Genomic DNA, 18,466 nt, shown 5'->3' with positions numbered 1-18,466 from the left:
TAATAGAATTTCCCATTTCATCCACAAATTTCAAAGGAAATTTGAAGTGGGGGAAAAAAGTATACTTGAGGTATTATACAAGCATAATCTCAATCATTAGGAATTCTGTCTCTTAAGGTTTCCTTTCAGTATCACAATGATACTAAATTCTTTAGCAGGGCTTTTTATTCAAAGGGGCCACCCAAAAAGCAAGTAGTAGCAGCAGAGGGAGCAATAAGAGACACAACGTGCAGCACACTCGAGGTGGAGTGTGTAGGAAGCCAGCAGTGTATAAGACTCCAGGGGTTTTACTATGGAATATGAAAAAAAGAATTTGTTTAAAATCAAGCTGTGAGATATGGTTCCAGTGGCCTGAACATAGGTTGGCAGAAAAATGAGGCTGACCCCTGGAGTGTACTTTGCACAGATTTGCAAGAGTTACTTCAGGAAGTAGCCCCATGCCACGGTGCCTGATGGCTTCACTAACATGGAAAATTAAAAAGAGCTTCAATTATTTAGTAAACAGAATGTTATATAAGGAAATAATCCATGTAATTTATTCATATTATTCATGGTAATTATCATGATAAGGATTTAATCAGAAAATACAACACTGTAATTTTTCTCTCTCTCAAATCATTCTAATTTATGCATAGTCAGATGTTGATTTCTTTCTAAACTCCTCTGCTGAATGGTTAGAGATCTCACCCCTTTTCTTGGGTTTTAGCCATGTTTGCACTGCATTTGAGCTGTCCAAATGAAAGCCCAGAGGGCTCCTAAGGGAAGTTTGGATGCCTTTCCTGAATGCTGTTTAAATGTTTGTGTATTACAGGCCTCGCTTGGCCAGGGCAAGCACTCTTGTGATTCTTCTCTGTTGGTTAAATGAAACCGGTATCCTGGTTGTGGAAAATCAGATGGAGAGTAGCAATGAAGCAGTTGCACAATTATGCTATGAAATGTGGGAGGCCATGTCATTTTGCCTGGTGCTAGGAGTCCTAACGCTGCCTTTGTGTCCTCTGGTTAATCAGTGCTTGCCAAAAGAGAAGGGAAGGCTGGAAAAAAAGGGGATGTATATGAAGGAAGAATGTGGCAGATAAGCCCAGAATAAAGAAAAGTGAAGTAGGAAAAAGAAGACTGGGGATTGTAGAGCTGATCTGTCTTATGAGCATGTCAGTTTAGCACAGCTCTGGGCTTTGGTCCATATCTGCTAGAAACAAGGACTTTAGGTGCATTGCCCTTATAGATACCTGAATTTCCTTTGTTAGCCTTAGGTAATTCAATGATGTATTGTAGGACATCCCAACTTTAAACTAATAGATCACAATTACTTCCTGCATCTTTCTGATCTCTGCAGCACCTGAGCAGCAAAGGCGATACCAAACAATATCAATCATGGCGAGAGTAAACTAAATACGCAACATCCAAAATGCATTGACATCCAAAATGTTTGGCAGGTGTGAACAGCAGCTTTCCAGCAACTCCAGTACATCAGCATAGTTCCTTCTTTGGATGGGTACTAGCTCTGTCTTTTGTATGGAAGAATATATATGTATGAAATAAATTGGTTTTTAAATGATTACTTGCTTTCCTTCTGCTGTTTTAGAGAATGATTTCTTCTTGTTCTTTCAATTCCCCTTTAACTTCTTTTTGAGAGATTTAGTTATAGCCAAATAATGCAATTGGCAGAACTCACTGGGCACCTTATTGTACAAATAGAAGTATAAATATTTTAAAAGAGGGATGGAGCACCTCTCCTATGAAGACAGGCGGAGAGAGTTGTGGTTGTTCAGCCTGGAGAAGAGAAGGCTCCAAGGAGACCTTATAACACCTTCCAGTACCTAAAAGGGGATTTAGAAAAGAGACAGAGAACAACTTTACACACAGGCAGATACAGCAAGGGCTAATGACCCCAAACAGAAAGAGGGTAGATTTAGTTCAGTTTTTTGGAAGAAATTCCTTACTTTGAGGGAAATCAGGCCCTGGGACAGATTGCCCAGAGAAGTTGTGCATGCCCCATCCCTGGAGCATCCAAGACCAGGTTGGATGGGGCCCTGAGCAGCTTGGCTTAGAGGAAGGTGTCTCTTTAAAGTCTCTTTCAGCCTAAACCATTGTATGGTTCTATGATCTGTTGGTCATGACTGTACCAGAAAAAACAAAATCTGGATTTTAGACAGCACCTACTTTATAAAAGTTTGCTAATTTGTATGTAAGAATTTTACTTTGGATCCCAGATATCATGTTGTATACAGCAATTTATCCATCTTGAAGAGAGGCATCTTCTAGGCTGTTTAATAAGATGAATATTTATTCTATCACAAGGTATTCTGTGGAGTATTTTGAAAAGTACTGTTATTTAAAAGAGGTTGTGGAGTGTGTAACAAACAGGAATTTCCATGACTACTTCTAAGTGCAAGCAGAGCAGAGTAGTAATGGTATTCTCTGCTCTGTGTGATACTCCTGAAGGGCAAAATGTTGTGATTTCCACTCTTCCTTTCTAGTCTGCCAGCTGACATGTTTGCTGTGTATTTCCATTCTCATGGCAGAATTTTCATTTAAATAAAAATCCCAAACTTAATGTTTAGTAATAACAAAATGCTTCTATTCTCTAAGCAGTGCTTCGGCTGCAGGTCTAACTTTACCTTATTAATGCTTTTGTGACAGAAGAACAGAGACTTGATTTTAGACATTCAAACCACGACATACTTTTCCTAAATCTCAGAAATCTCCTTTTTCTGTTAAATGTAGAATTACAGCAAGGCAGAAGAAGAATGGAGTTAAACTCTTGAACTGTTGATTGTAGTCTGCAGTGGCTTCCAGTAGGAAATGCACATACGCAGTTCAGTGTATTATAGCTGAATAAAGTAATATTAAGGAGGCTCCTCCTCAGTTGTTTGATAAGAAGATTACTCAACATATTTAAAACAAGGTTTTGGTCTGTGCTAGAGAACTGCAGTATTTGGAAAAAGCAAGAGCTTTTGTCTTTTGGGGGGAAATTTACTTACGTACTCTGTCCTTTTTTTTATTTTTTTTTTAATTTAATATCAAATTATCTACAGAAACTATGCCTGGGATATTTGGAAGTATTTCTTTAATTTGAAGACTGTGCCTCTGTTATGATAGCGTGTCTTCCAAATGCCTTCAGTTAACATTAGTTCTTTTCTAGGGCTACCCTAGTCAGTATCCTAAAATATATTAAGATTTGTTGTGGCGTGCAACAGGTGCACTCGGAAGGACTTAGTATTGAAGGCAAAGACTGTTTTCTTCCCAAAATGGCTTAGTCCTGTTCCCTTGGTAAGAATAACTGTTGGCATATTTTCGCAGAGTGTGAATATGAAGTGCAGAGTCATGATCTAGTTAATTCACAAAAGATGATTTAACTGTTGTTGTAAAAGGAGAGGAGGAGGAGACGGGAGAGGATAAAATATATAATATAAATGATATATGAAATTGTGCATCTATTTAAAGATAGCCAAAGTTATGTCAAGATAATATTGAAATACCTAGCCCTTAATTTGAAATGGAATATAGTAATATATTCTTCTCACTGCTGTCACATATATATCTATATTTTAACATCTGTGTATGACTGCTCTCAGGAGAGGTACCTGATGATTCCATCTGCAGCAGATTCCATATGAAAGGAAGAAATGCTACTGCTTATTTATTTTATGCTTTTTTTCAAGGAAGAAAGCTCTTTTTTAAAGAGCTAAGTGTTTTTTCTTGATACTTTATAAATAAGTGCAATTTTTCTGCATATCTTTTCAGCTCATGGAAAAAACAGACAGAGAGTACTACACTCTGGATGACATGTTCGTTTCCAAAGCAGCCAAGAGAGCACGCAGTGGGGAAGAGGAGGAAGTACAAAGAAGAAAAGCTATCCGTGAGCACCAGCAACTTGCTGCATGCATGGAAAAATGCCCCTACTGCTTTGACAGCAGTGAACTTTCTAAACATCTTATTATTGCAATTGGCACCAAGGTAAGAAAATAGCAATTTAACACAAACGTAGAAATAAAAAAGAAATTATATTAGAGTATTTAGGAATTAGGAATGAAGTTGCTTCTATGGACAGTTTATTGTTCTGCATCTTACTTTCCTTGCTCTTTCAGTTGATTCCACAACTTCATCAGGGGTGAGGACAAAAAAGATATAAATCTGTCATGAATTTTAAAGCTAATCTTTGATGTCAGGACTTCACATTTGTAGCAGACAAGAGTAATAATGAAAAATCTCAGTGCAGAGATTAGACTGTCAGTGGATTTGTGGAAGATTAAATCACACTTCACTGAAGGAAATTTGAACTGCTGAAGAACTGTGCCTTGATATCAAAGAAAACTAGATGGAGAATTCAATTTCTAAGCTTAGAATCCTTTGAAATAGACAGAAGTTTGGTTTGGAATCCTTTCTGTTTCTGTTAATGCTTTTAAAAGTTGCATAAATATTTGGATTTATAACATCTGAAATGCTTCAATATAGCCTTTTTTGTAGTTTTTTACTATGGTTTTCATTTATTAATGATGTTTCCGTTTGACCTGAAACTCTTTATAGAGTTGCACAGCCAGTACAAGTATACAGAGTTATACAGCTGGGAGGTATACAGCTGATACAGTGCTGTGTTCTGGATTTAGGATGAGTGTAATGTTAATAACACACTGATGTTTTTAGTTGTTGCTGAGTAGTGCTCAGAGGCTCTTCTGCTTCTCATACTGCCCCGCTAGTGAGAAGGTGGAGGGGGCACAAGGAGTTGAGAGGGGACATGGCCAGGAGAGCTCACCCTAGCTGACCTTAGGGATATTCCAGACCATATGACATCAAGCTCAGTGGATAAATTTGAAGGATGTTGGCCAGGGGCCAGTGCTTGGGAAGTGGCTGGGCAACAGTTGGTGGGTGGTGAGCAATTTGCATTGTGCATCACTTGGTTTGTACGTTGCTGTTGTTATTATCATAATCATTATTTAATTTCCTGTCCTTTTAAACTGCCTTTATCTCAACCCACAAATTCTTCGTTTTTTTCTTGATTCTCTCCCCCTGTCCCACTGGGAACAGGGAGTGAGGGAACAACTGTGTGATGTCTAGCTGCCTGTCAGGTTAAACCATGACACAGAGTATGCATTTTGTATATATATATATATATATATATATATATATATATATATATATAAAATGCATACAGCCATGTATCTATATTAAAAAATACTGGAGTGCACTAGACAGTGTGATTTCATAGCAGCTATGATACCAGCTGGTAGTTGGTTTATAAGGGTGATATTACTGCCTTGGTGGTGGAACTCAAGATACTCAGCTCTCAGAATACTGGTTCATTTGATGTACTGGATAATGGGCCCTTTTAAAAAGTAGTAAAATTGCTGATAGCTTGCTGCAGTTAGTAGCTAACGGCTTCTGTTGGTTTGAATTTAGCAAATGATGAATTTCTTGGCCTCAGCAATGGGAAGGTTTTTAATGCTGGAAAGCTGGGCACTTGAGTTTTTGTTTGCTTTTCCTAGGTGTACTTGTCTCTACCAAGCAGCCAGTCCCTTACTGAAGGTCACTGCCTGATAGCCCCTCTACAGCACCATACTGCAGCCACTCTTTTGGATGAAGACATCTGGGAAGAAATCCAGGTCTGCTGAAAAAGTGTTTCCTGTTTCCTGTTTACCCTTTTGTAAAATAATTCTGTTGTGGACTATAACATCCTTGTCATAAGTATGTATTTTCATAATTGGCGGTCTGGCAGCTCTGTTCTGATTCCACTAAGAGGCAGAACCTTCTCACACTGTGGATGAAAATTAGTAGTCAAATATTAACAGGAAAGAGAGGCAGAGTAAATACTGGAGCAAATTTTCAATTTATAAGCACTAGAAGAAGTTTCTTGGAATGCTGCAGAGCGTGCATCCTTGGAGGTCTTTGAAACCATGTTAGAGGAATGTCTATTGGAAATGAAGAAGGTACAGCTGATCCCTTACAGAAAATAGAATAACTGGCTTCATAGGATTTTCTTGGGAGTTCCAAGGAAAGGAAAAGAATTGTCAGAGCAGGCAGATCATTTAAAATTAAATACAAATATGTTGTTTACATATCTTCAGTTTTTTAATCTGTTTTCGGGTGGATTTTAATCAAAAGAGAAACACCTTACTTTCATGAGATCCCTGTTCAAATCCAATTTTCTATCTTTTTTGAAAAGAATTACTAAAATAAAGCACCAAGCATGTGCTTCCAAGTCTCTTATGAAGACATTTTGAAGATTTTGACTTCTGTTTTCTTTGGAGTTGGAAAAGCAAGGGAGGGATGTAACAAGCTTCTGCCTAAGAGATTGACTGTGTTTGTCAATCCCCTATCCTGCCATCAGCATTATTACAAGGGGAAAACAATTTGCCACCTCTTACATTGAAATATTGGAAACTGTGTCAGACTAGAGAAAGGTTTCATTGTTGTAGTTGCTGAGATTTAAAACCAGCATAATTTATAAGTTTGTAATAATTTAAATAACGTTGGTCTTGCCTCAAATCTGGCAGATGGATTCTCTGACTTTTCAAATTTGCCCCCCACATTGATTCTCATGTCTGATGTTGTTTCATATAGTAAATTATGCTGCCTTCCAACCTGAAAGAAAAGGAGTTCTCTAAGAAAGTTGGATAAGAAACAAATAAGTGCAACGAGTAGGATCAGGAGGAACAAAAGAGCATGTGGAAAAGTGATAAATATGTTTATCCTTGATCTTCTGTTTACCCCAAGCTCTTAACTAAACAAGTACGAATTTTAAATTGTATGGAAAGAAAATAGGATAATGAAAAGATAAGAAAATGCAGTCCCTGTCTTCAACACTAGTCTTTTACTTGTTAGAAAAGGCATCTAGTTGATAAAACCATTATCCTTTGATCCTGTGAATATATTCATAGACAGAATATAGATATTCTTAGATATTTCTTTGCAGTGAAGTATTTTGGAAGGTGATGAATACATTACTTTTTTCCCCCAATATATATGCATGACAGAAGAAAGGGTCTGGAAAACATCAGCAAGAGTATAAGCAGACAGTCAATGACTAAACTAACTTTCTGATGCAAGAGACATATTTTTTATTACCATTGAAGGGAAAAAAATTACCACACTTTAAGTATTCAAAAAATGTTGTGTAAACTGTTTTTTTTTTTTTTAGGATATATTGGAATAAAGCAAAAACAGTTCCTTTATGCTGTATGCCTTCAAGCTCTTGAATTTTATGTATTGTGTAGTTTAGATGCTGATGTGCTCACTTGCCAAAGCAAATATGCATGGAATATTTTTAATATGAAAAGATACAAATCTTTACACATTCTGTGTTGACTGAACTGTTGCATGTATTAATGTTGTGTGCATCCAAGCATAAGCCAAGCCTTATTTCCTCTTGTGGATAGTTTTCTCCTTTCCAGTGTTAATTATTCTTGATACTTTGGCCTGCTCAGAATTTGGAGGAAAAGTCCAATGTATTTAAAAACAAGAAAATGCAACTGGTGAAAGTTAGCTTACATCAGCTGATATTCCAGGCTTTTTGGTAGATTTTGCATTTCAGTTGATACTGCAGGGTAGCAGCTGTAAGTCATAGTCTTTCTCAGCCTTTGGTGTCTCACCACATTGCTTGCTTCAGTGTGTTTCAGAAGTAGAGGTCTGGTGGCTGGAGTGACAAGGAGAGGACAAAAAGTTGTTAATCCAGAGTAGCCTGTCACTCTGTCCTGCAGAGTCCCATATCAGTCATGGAACACTGGGCAGTGTCTTCTGGCTGTAATTCATCAGTTGCTCTTGGGGAATGATGGTAGCATTCTTGTGTCAGCTCATTAGTGAGGAAAAATTCAGGGCACAAGGGCCTGCTTTGAAGAGCTTAAATGCCTAGTTTATATATATATATATTTGGCCATGTTTCTAAGACTTTTAGTTTGATTCATACTGAACAAGATGGCAAAAGGATGGAGAGCTCAATTTCTAGTCCTGTTGCAATAAAACCTGGTAGTGATTTGTTTTCCTTCTATTTTACTTCAGTATTTGCTGATGTTGCTGATGTGTATTTCTTTATGTATATTTGATTCATCAACTCTCCATTTATATTAAGATAAGGAATCTAGATGGGATTTGCCCTTTAATGGTGCTATTTGTACTGCTGAGCATTGTTAACTGGGAAAAAATAGCAGTGAAAAAAGGACTACCTATGAATTATGTGAGTCTTCGGGCTATGGTACCTTGGTCTATGAGGCTCTTACAGTTTCAGTGATTTCTTGGCTTACACTTGGAAATGTCATAGAAGCACATGTAAGACAAAAATCTTCATTTTAAAAAAAGCATTTTTCAAGATCTTGAGAAACTTTCAGAAGCATTCACCCTATCAGAAAGTTAGATCTTTTGTGCACTTGAAAAAGCATTTGAATGACTATCAGAAATCATCCCCTGTTCTTGATAGTTTGTTCAGCATCTGAACACTGTAAGCTATAGAATGATGCTTTTGCATATCTTGGATGCAAATGCCAACTGTCAAGAGCCAGGGAACAGCCAGAGCCAGCTGCTCTGCAGGAAAGCAAGTCAGGGGTTCAAGGTGATGGTCAAGGCAGGTAGGGGAAGTCATCTCATGACAAGGAACACTCCCATGGGACCAGGCCAGGAGTGTTCCTGTGGTAGAAGCCAAGGTCATCCATGGCCCCATGATGGCCAGGCAGGTTTACAGTGATGGCTTAGGTCTGAAATGAAGTCAGGGCCAAGAACTGCCAGGTACCAGGCATTCTTGAAACAGCTTAGGCAAGGACCAAAAGCCTGGACTTAATTGCAGCTCCTGAGTGACAGGGGGCCAGGACCACACTTGTCACCACTCTGTAATACCTTATCTCTTTCTGCTGGACCTGATCCAGTTCACAACTGAAGCACATCAGAGCTTCCCACCTGCATAGGCAACCAGAGCTCCAGCAAGTAGGGTCCAGCCCCTGCGGGGCCTCTTGGGTGTGTGCAGGACCCTGACACTGGAGCTATCAGAATTGTTGACTGAAATACACTTTGAGTAGGTGCAGCACCTCCTCCCTCTGACAGGGAACTGGTAAATGTAGCTTGAGGCCACACGTAGTGAGTATTACATTTGGTTTGCTTCCAAACAGTGAAGATGGTGGATTTATTTTTTGAGGCAATTATTAGTGTTTTACTTAAAGATCAAGCAGGCCTAGTGAAAATACTTTCATTTTTAAATTTTTTTTTGTTGAACTGTATAATTGGAAGGAGTAGTAAAAGGCTAATTGTACTTATAGTCAGTAAAAGACAGGTCATTACCTTCTTAGGAATTGCAAGCTTGGGGCCTGCTGTTAAAACCATGTTGTTTTGTGCAGCACTACAGTTGAGAAGTTCAACATAGTTTCAATTTCAGCTGTAATAATACGTGGTATTTATTAAAACTAAGTTTGTAGTGTTAATGATATTGTGTATTGCATTAATTATATTGTGTATTTCAAAATAGTTTCCTAGGCTTCCTATGTTTTCATCATAGGAAATATAGTTAATATTAAATTAGTAAATAATAAAGAATTTTCCTAGTATGATTACTACTGTTTTCCATTTTATTGTTAGTTTATTACTAATATAATAAGCTAGTGAAATAATACAGTATATCTGATATTTCTGCAAAGTTAGTTTAAATAACACATGTTTTTTCCTTTAAACAGATGTTCCGAAATGCATTGGTGAAAATGTTTGAAGCTAAAGACTTGGACTGTGTGTTCCTAGAAACAAACATGAGTATGAAGAAGAGGTATCATATGGTATATGAATGCATTCCTCTTCCAAAAGAAGTAGGCGATATGGCTCCAATCTACTTTAAGGTACATGAAAATGTTTTTTTATTAAGTAATTTGAATGAATATATAATAATTCATCTGTTTCTGGGAAAAAAATATATTCAAATGCTGGTTTTGAAAGTATATATTCTTTGGTCCTTCTTCTGGTCAATTCTTTGATAATATTCCTTGATCTTAAGATAAGCAGTATGAAATAATTCGGTCTTTCAAGTAGTCAGTGGAAGAGCTGTTTTTCACTGAGCATTTGTCCCAAGTCTGCACTGAAAATGCTAGAAGAAGATGAGAGAATTGTAGCCTCTTGAAGTGCTTTAAGGATTGCAGTACTTCTTACTTGAGTCTTGTACTATAAACTTAAAAACAGAATATTTGTGCCTTGGCAAACATTCAGTGAGAAAATAATGTTACCTATATTAAGAAATACCAATGTAGACATTGTTTCATCCCCATTTTATTTCAGTAAGCCCAAATTTTACATGTGTCTTAGGCCTCTGATGAACATTCTACAGCAGGATAGATATTTCTTCTACAGCTTTTCTGGTCTTTTTCCCCTGACCTTTTAAGAAAAGGTTCATTGAGGCTTCTGCCTGGAACTGTGTCCTTTGAGCTTTCAGCAACTGACTCATTATTTGCCTTTTATAAGTAAATTATATTATTTGATTTTTGAAATACTATTTATGCTTTTTGGAAATAATGTGATTAGATTTTGATGAAGTGAGGCAGCGGTATGGTGAGCAACAATACAGTAACTTTTACCACATTTGAAACCCTCCCCCTGTCAGGTCTGACTGCTGTGCTTCAGGTGCTGGTAAAACCTGTGTTTTCTTTGAATACTCAAGGAAACAGAAAGAACAAGATTTAATGCAATGTCATTTATTTCAGAAGTATCTACCATTAAAATGCACTGCAAATTAAATTTAAAGGTACCTCCCCTACAATATACCCAATTCCATACTGTGGGGAATACAGAGTCAGCTTTGGGTTTTTAAGGGCAGTCATCCTTCTCAGCTGGATTCTTCTCTTAGTGTTTAAAACAGAAAGAAGGCTAATTTAGTGTAATGAATTCATAACAGGTTTTGTATGGGGTGAGTAAAAAGAGAATGTGACCTTTTGTTTGAAACTTGTGTCAAGCAAAACTTAAATTAAAATAAAAAAGAAACAGAAGATCTGAATTGTGTGAGTCTGAAGATACTGTATACTGTCTTTATAAAGTAGCTTATGGAAATGAGACAGGTTACCAAAAATGAAATTACTTTGTTAAGAGGTTATTGTTACTTGCCCTACTACTATGTACTTCACTACAGTTAGTTCTTTATTTGCTGTATGAAGGACTGTTTTCACCTCTTGATAAAATAATTTTACAGAAAGCTATAATGGAGTCTGATGAAGAGTGGTCCATGAACAAGAAGTTAATTGATCTTTCTTCAAAAGACATTCGGAAATCTGTAAGTAATGAAGTGTTTTGTATCCTGAATTTATCATCAAATTCTTCTAACATTTTTCCATTAGTAACTGTTTCAAAGACAGAAGAAAGGGAACACAATTAGATTAGTGCACCAGAAGATGGCATAGGTATGAGGAGAATTACCAGTCTGCACTCTTAAGTGACATTAGGGAAAAGATTCCCATTTATTTCAACAATTGGTGAACTAAGCTGCCAGCATTAGTTGGGAACAAAGCTGACACTTTGAGGACATGTACTGGCATAATTTTCTTGATTAAGAATTAAGGTAGATCAAAGATTTGCAAATTGCTTTCCTGGAACAAATATGATTTGTCCTTTTCATTAACCTAGAACAGCTGTTTGTGTTGCTAAGTTTATGAAGTGAAAATATAAATAGCATTATGAATGTTTTTTGTTTTGTAAAACAAGGGAACAGAACCCTCTCTGTCTCCTGGATACTGAGATGAAACATCTTTATATGAACAAATCTTAAAGGAATACTGCTGGATCGGTTAGGTTCAAAGATTGTTCTGTCATTTTAATATTGAGGTGGAAGATGTGTATCATGTAGCCATACATTTTTGTGACTATTATATATATTTATTGAAGGTAGGCCAGTTTTCAGATTAAGTCAGGACAGTTCTTTACAGTAATACCATGAAGCTGAGCATAAATTGTTACACAGTTGTGTGATTTTAATATTATTGTTGGGTAAGAAATGTCTGTAGGCTTCAGGAAGATTGGAGAGTGTGGCTTAGAGACTGAGCTGAGGTTGGGAATTTGGGGAGTTGTATTGGGAGATGGTGGCACCTGGCTAGAAGGTCAGACATGGCTGAGACATTACCTAGTGAGTGGATTGTGTGCAGAAATCATGAGAAATAAGAAAAAGCTGACCTTTTCTTTAAGGTGTCACCTGCCAACCAATTTTTCCTTATTTAATGATTTTTTTAAAAGTCAATTTAAAGTGTTAAATGTTTCTTGCTATGCTACATTGCTCCTCTCTATTAAATCTTAATTATTTTGAGAGTCAGTATTTCAAGCAATATATGGAACATGCCTCCTGAAAGTTGTATGGTTATTTGGACTGTAGCAGAGGAAATGCTTATGAATTGGAGGCTTTGTAAATTTTACCAGTACAGAAACGTCCTCAGCAATTAAAGGAGTGAAGAATAACTTGTTGCAGTCAAACAGCACAAATTACTTGCAGTACTGTAGCAGTAAATGGATCCACTTCTGTTAGACGGAAGGGTCTTTGTTGTGGCAGATATTCCGCATCTCCCCTCTAGGCTGACAGAATTATTGTCTGATTTGGCAAGCTAAGGATAATATCTGTCCATTCGCATAGAGGGGGTTTCTGGTAATCTATTGTCCAAAAAGGTGTTTGCCCTTCCCCCCTAAGAGACAGTGTTTTTACTGGGTAAATATTCCCCATTACCATAGGAATGTTGACCAAAGTCAACATCTTTAATAAATGCAGCTTGCTAGTGGTTATCTTTGTTAAACTTAGGTAATTCATCGATGTGGAGTCAGGGAGGCATTTGCCCACTGTGCACACTGCTGCCTGGTGTCCCCATCTCTTACCTGCTTTTCCAGCTGTGGCCTCTGGAGGTTCTGCCACCCAGTCATCCTCTCTTCAGTGTCTTTTTGTCCAGTTGCTGTATATTGTTCTTTTCCCTTACCAGTTTGCTTTTTTGTTTCTCTGTTGCAATTTTATCCTACATGTAGTTGGTTTGAGAGGTAGTTTAAAATAAAACATGATGCTATCAACTGCAAAACCATGTTCAAATTCATTCTCCTGGGGGGAGGTTGACTAAATGCCAGCAATGTTTGTTAAACATCTGAAAATGTGGCTTTGCATGTGTAGGTTCCTAAAGGGTTGCCATACTTTTCTGTGGACTTTGGCCTTCAGGGAGGATTTGCTCACGTGATTGAAGATCAACACAATTTCCCTCATTACTTTGGAAAGGTATTGTTATGTAAAAGATTAATTTACCAATTACAGTCTGTTTTGGAAAATTTCAGTAATTAAACCAAGATGCTGCCCGAACAGTTACTTTGATGTACCTTATCTGCGTTTATTATCTGTCTTTTCTTGATGAGTCATTGTAACTTGGCTTGTTGAATGAAGTAGTTGATTTTTTCACTAGTTGATACTAAGATTGTGATTCTAAATTAGTGTTTCTTTTAATTTGATCTGAACTGCTGATATTTGAAATTATGGGTATAAAATCTTATAGATGGATGATACTTGCATCTACTTAAGAATTGTCATGGCCATAATATTGATACATAGGTGCACTGACACCTGCTTTTATAAATGAGTGTGCATACGCATACAGACTTACAGAGAACTCCTACTAAAATCCTTGTGTGGTTAAATTGCTACTCATGGTATGTATAGTGTAAAATGCATATACAGGGAGAGCTGTAATACACTCTTCCTTTCTTTACTGTGTCACAGAAAACATTTTTTTGAAAGAGTCAGTGTTGCAAAAACATGGGAGAAATTGGGGGAGAAATATAACACTAGAAACAGCAAAGTGAGCAGCTTTCTTTCTCTGAACTAACCTTAATCACAAATGCACTAATGCATGAACAGTCTTGCAATGTTAGGATATTTAAGCAGTACATCAGTGTGATGTGCTTACAAGAATTTTGCTGAGGCAACCATTTAACAACTGCAGTTCTATGTTTGAATGGATATATTTTTCAGAATTTGAAGTTTTAATTAGCACTTGAAGAAAATGGACAATCTCATAAGTTGAAAATACATATTTCTTTATTCTGTGATAAGATAGTGTTAACTTATATGGCAATTTTGCATTTATCATTATCTATCTTACTTTTACCTGCAAAGGAAATTATTGGTGGCATGCTGGACTTGGAACCACGGCTCTGGAGAAAAGGAATCAGACAGAACTTCGAGGAGCAGCGGAAAAAGGTGTTGCAGTTTGCACAGTGGTGGAAACCATATGACTTCACCAAAAAGAAAGAATGAGAACAACCTGGAGTCAAGGACTATATAAGCCATGAATTACACTAAAGGATACTTCAAATGCTAGGAATAACACCAATGTGTTATGTGTGGCTAATATATTTTAAAATACAGGATATTGGTTAATTGCTGATGAACTCTTTCTGTTTTGGACACTGGATCACATGTACCTCCAAGCCTGAAAAACCAGATTTGTACAGTGAGTTTAATTTTTCCTTTTTCAGCAGAGCCAAAAGGATAATAGCCATGTGGCCATTTGAGTTCTTAAAAATGTAACTTTTGCTTTTGAAGTTTTTATAATCTTTGAGACAACTGATATTTTTATATTGTATTAAGCCTGTACTTAATTATCATGGTGAACTTTTGTCAATAATGGTGTACATTTTAAGAACATTTTGATTAATACAAATACATTGCTACAGGAGGAAATTGTACAGAAAACAGTCTTCTGATTTTGTGTCCTTGTGGTCTTTAAATTGAGGTCATTGCAGTAACACAAACGTTCATGAAGAATGTGATTGATAAACCTGCTGTTGCCCCCCTGCACAAGAACAAATGCAATCTTTTGTACTTTCTTTCAATATGAAGTAGTGTTTTTCAAGCACAAAGGATAATGAGACAGTCCATGGCTGATGGCAAATGACAGCTTTAATAGTAACAGTTACTTTTGGTAACAGTGAAAGAAGAATCTCAAGGGAAAATGCTCTCTGATGGCCATCAAAGAAGAAAATTATCACAGGGATCTCCCCAGGTGACTCTTCTCCCCTGGGTGTCCCCTCTCGTGCCACAGGTGGTTTTTGGTAATACTTTGCCCTAATAGTTTTCATTAAGACCAGGTCAAAATCCCCTCCAGCTCAAAATCCCTGCTTGTTTTCCTGCTTGCGATGCTGTTGGAGCTGGTTGAAGCACGCTCTGACCAGAGGCAAGAGTTGCATGTTAATTGATTGTTAAGCATGGATGTCACTGGGAAATGCCTGCATGCTGTTTCAAGGACCACTTTCCACCATTTATTTGCTAGATTTTGTTTTTTCTTTTGTGTAAAAGATACGAAATGAGGGTAGGGAAGCATGAGGTGGGGAAAAGATGATTCTTGCATCAGTGTCCTCCATTTCCTGCAGAAACCCTAACTTATTAGGCTTGGACTTTGCAGGTAGGGAGCTGGGAGAGCAAGGAGAACAGGAGATGACAGAAGGACATGGATAAAAACAGTACAGCAGCACAAGGGAAGGGATGCAGACTTGTGAACAGAAGGCTGCAATGCTCCAGGGGGAGGCTGCAAACGGTGGAAGGTGGAAGGCCCTTGGCATAGGATAGGTTAAGGCTTTGTGTAAGTGTCTTAATGTGCTTCCTGTTCTTTTCTTGCTGAACTGTTGCTCTGTACAGCTCTGTTAACTGTTGTGAACTGCTCAGATTAAGAAATGCATACTGAAAATTACAGGGTTGGATAAGTGTTTATTTATAGTCCCTTGGTGGTCTTTTGCAGCTTTGCTGAAGATCTGGTGCTTTCCCTGTTCCTACACCACTGCTGCATTTTGGCAAATAAGTCTGGTAGAGATAGGAATCTGCTGTATTGTGAATTATTTTCTGTAGGATCTTTGTCAGTTGGTGCCACTGCAAGAGAAGTAACTTAAAAGTAAACTTTCATGATGATTGTAGTGATCTAGTGTCTGATTTACACTCAGTTCACCAGCAAGGTGTTGATAAAGGGATAGTTCTACTCTTCTCCTTAGGCTATTGGGAAGATTGCTTAGCAAATAGGATATGAAATAGTAGCTGCTAGTAGTTGCTTAGAATGTAGCAATGGTGAAACAAATTTAGATAAAGTACAGTCTTTGGTGGTGTAAAGCATGACTAAAAATTGCTTTCTCTGAAAGCATATGTAGCCTCTGGTCTCATCTGCCTCCTGGGATGATAGCTGGAAGCAGCAGAGGTGACTTTCTTTTAAGGCTGTGGAAAAGTCTTTATCCAATGCTGTGCTGGAAATGCAATTTTTCTGACATAACTTCTCTCAGAATTTGTGCTCCTCAAGGGAAGTGCTGTGTTTCACAGAGAATATCCAACTTGTGTGTAGAAAAGTCCTCTGACTCATGGTCCATGCATATTCTATTATTCTGCTTCCAGCAAAACTACAAAACTACTGGTATTGTTTGGAAAGGTTTCTGAAATATGGGATAAGAGTAACTCAAGCTAGTGGTGCAGGAAAATGTTTCTTACCCTGTTAGAAGTTTTCAGAATGGGAGACTGTATTTACCACATACACTGAGAATAGTATCTTGTCATAATTGGTCACATACCAGAAAAGCATATTGTCAGGTTAAGCTGTTCCTCCTCATAAGTACCTCTAAATATTCATGAGGCTGTGACAGTAAACACAGCTTGTTAGGGCATTTTTAGAAGGCATGGTATGCTTAGACTTCAGTCCTTACTCTTATAAATACTAAAAAAATTTAAATACACTTCTTTCATCTGTAAGAATACCCAATAACTAAGTTCTTTCGCAGTAACATAGAAAATATTAATTCAGGTGTCTTTAGGGAAAGCAAGGATTGGAAGCTTGATTTCTTATGTTTTAAATGTGCTTCTATGTACTCTTTTGTGTGACCAGGGAAGAGAAAGATCTTCTTTCTTCAAGTGAATCTACATGTGTGATTTAACAGGTATTGAATTGTATCCATGTCTTGCCCTGTGTTACAAGAAGATTGTGTAATAGGTGCTGCTACTCTTTTGAAAGGAAAACGTGTTAAAATTAATAGTAATTCTCATAGCAGTTCACCAATCTCTTGAAATCGCATGAAAGAAGAAAAATTTTGCTGAATCCCTGAAAGTTCTTTCTTCGGTTGAAATTTCTTCAGCATTTCCTGTTTGTTACATTTGTCATTTTATCATTAAAGTACCTTTTTGTAATTGACTACAGATGAAAAGTCATGGAAACACAGGCTGCTATACTCTTGCTTTAAGTGTAGCTGTTTTGTAAACTGGATCTTTAATATCTTGGGTAAACTAGGACTAGATATTAGAGTACAAAGCATCTTTGCCTACAAACATCTTTACCCTCCCTGGCTCCTGGGTGTGACTCAAACACTGTACACAGAGGCGCATCTCGCACATTGGTTATGTTAGAGAAAGCAGAGTCTGAGCTCATCATGTGTGGGTAGTTGTAAAAGGTTCATTCCTCAGTGCTCAAGCATGTGCCTTTGTACATGTGGTCTGAGGGCAGCCTGAAATTGCTCTGATGAGCCGGCTTTTTAGTTCTGTATTTGAACTGAAAATGCATCAATTCATTATTTTAAAATGTTTAGCTTTTTTAAAGCAAGTACCCTATAGCATAGGTGCAGTAAAAACAAATTTAGCAAAAACCCACAAGCGCAATTAACATTTTAGAATAAAGTGGAAAGTGTTCTTCTTGGGCCACTATCTTTGAGGTAATGTTTTTATTCAAGATTTTCTGGTTTGCAATTTCTGGCTATTGATGCACAGCTATTGGTCACCTGCCAATCTGGAATGAGAGATAGATGCAGTTTGGTTTTGAGACCAGACAAGATAACTTTTCCAAGTTTCTCCCAGCACTTTCTGCTGTGATTTGAAGATGTTATTTGGTTCTGATATTTATGTGGAAATGTTTTGGAACAGCATTTTAAGACAAGATATGAGCAGCGAACAGCTGATAAATACTTAATCGGGCAAAAAATACACAGTTGCCGCTGTACAACTTCCCCTTGCCTGTTGTCATATGTTGCAGGGCTTCATTTGGGAATGCCAAGTGATCTCTTATGTCTCTAGGTGGTCTTATAGCCAGTTTCAGCTGTGGGCATTGTAGTTGTTTGGAAGCATTACAGCTCTTCCAACTCTTCCAATATTCTCCCCTTTTAGTGTAGAACAACTGTTTGAATGTTTGACCACAGTTCAGGAGGCCAGTGGGTTGGAAGACAACAATGAACAGTAATAATGCCTTTATGGATAGTGGCATCTCCAGGTGGAACTGGATATGTAGGCTTTTAGTTCAGAGTTAACATGGGCAAATTGAATCACAAATTGTAACATTATGATCTTTCAGCCCCTTGCTCTTCTTTCCTGGCTGCTATTGCAGACTTAGGTTTTCATTATCTCATCCAAGCTGCTCTTCCATTAGGTGACTCATCTTAGCAACACTTGCTAAGGCTTGTAAGAACTTGCTAGGAATGGCTGGTTCAGCCTCTTAGCCACTAGGACTGACCAGTATTGCTGTACTGCAATACTGGATCTTTGCCTGAA

At 37.5% G+C, this 18,466-nt stretch overlaps 1 protein-coding gene across 2 annotated transcripts in view; it reads left to right on the top strand.

Moving 5' to 3' along the window:
• Positions 1-14,649, top strand: part of CWF19L2 (CWF19 like cell cycle control factor 2) — a 59,038-nt gene extending 44,389 nt beyond the window's left edge. For both annotated transcript variants that reach the window (XM_038137656.1, XM_038137645.1), the window contains exons 13-18: positions 3,745-3,957; positions 5,484-5,600; positions 9,648-9,803; positions 11,141-11,221; positions 13,085-13,186; positions 14,078-14,649. In XM_038137656.1, the coding sequence (XP_037993584.1) occupies positions 3,745-3,957; positions 5,484-5,600; positions 9,648-9,803; positions 11,141-11,221; positions 13,085-13,186; positions 14,078-14,218 (810 nt within the window). In that variant the 3' untranslated portion in view covers positions 14,219-14,649. The remainder of the gene's footprint in view (positions 1-3,744; positions 3,958-5,483; positions 5,601-9,647; positions 9,804-11,140; positions 11,222-13,084; positions 13,187-14,077) is intronic.
• The last annotated feature ends 3,817 nt before the right edge of the window (positions 14,650-18,466 follow it).

The sequence above is a fragment of the Motacilla alba genome, chromosome 1, assembly GCF_015832195.1.
Source record: "Motacilla alba alba isolate MOTALB_02 chromosome 1, Motacilla_alba_V1.0_pri, whole genome shotgun sequence".
In the NCBI taxonomy this organism is placed as follows: Eukaryota; Metazoa; Chordata; class Aves; order Passeriformes; family Motacillidae; genus Motacilla; species Motacilla alba.
This window is presented reverse-complemented; position numbering and strand designations above follow the sequence as displayed.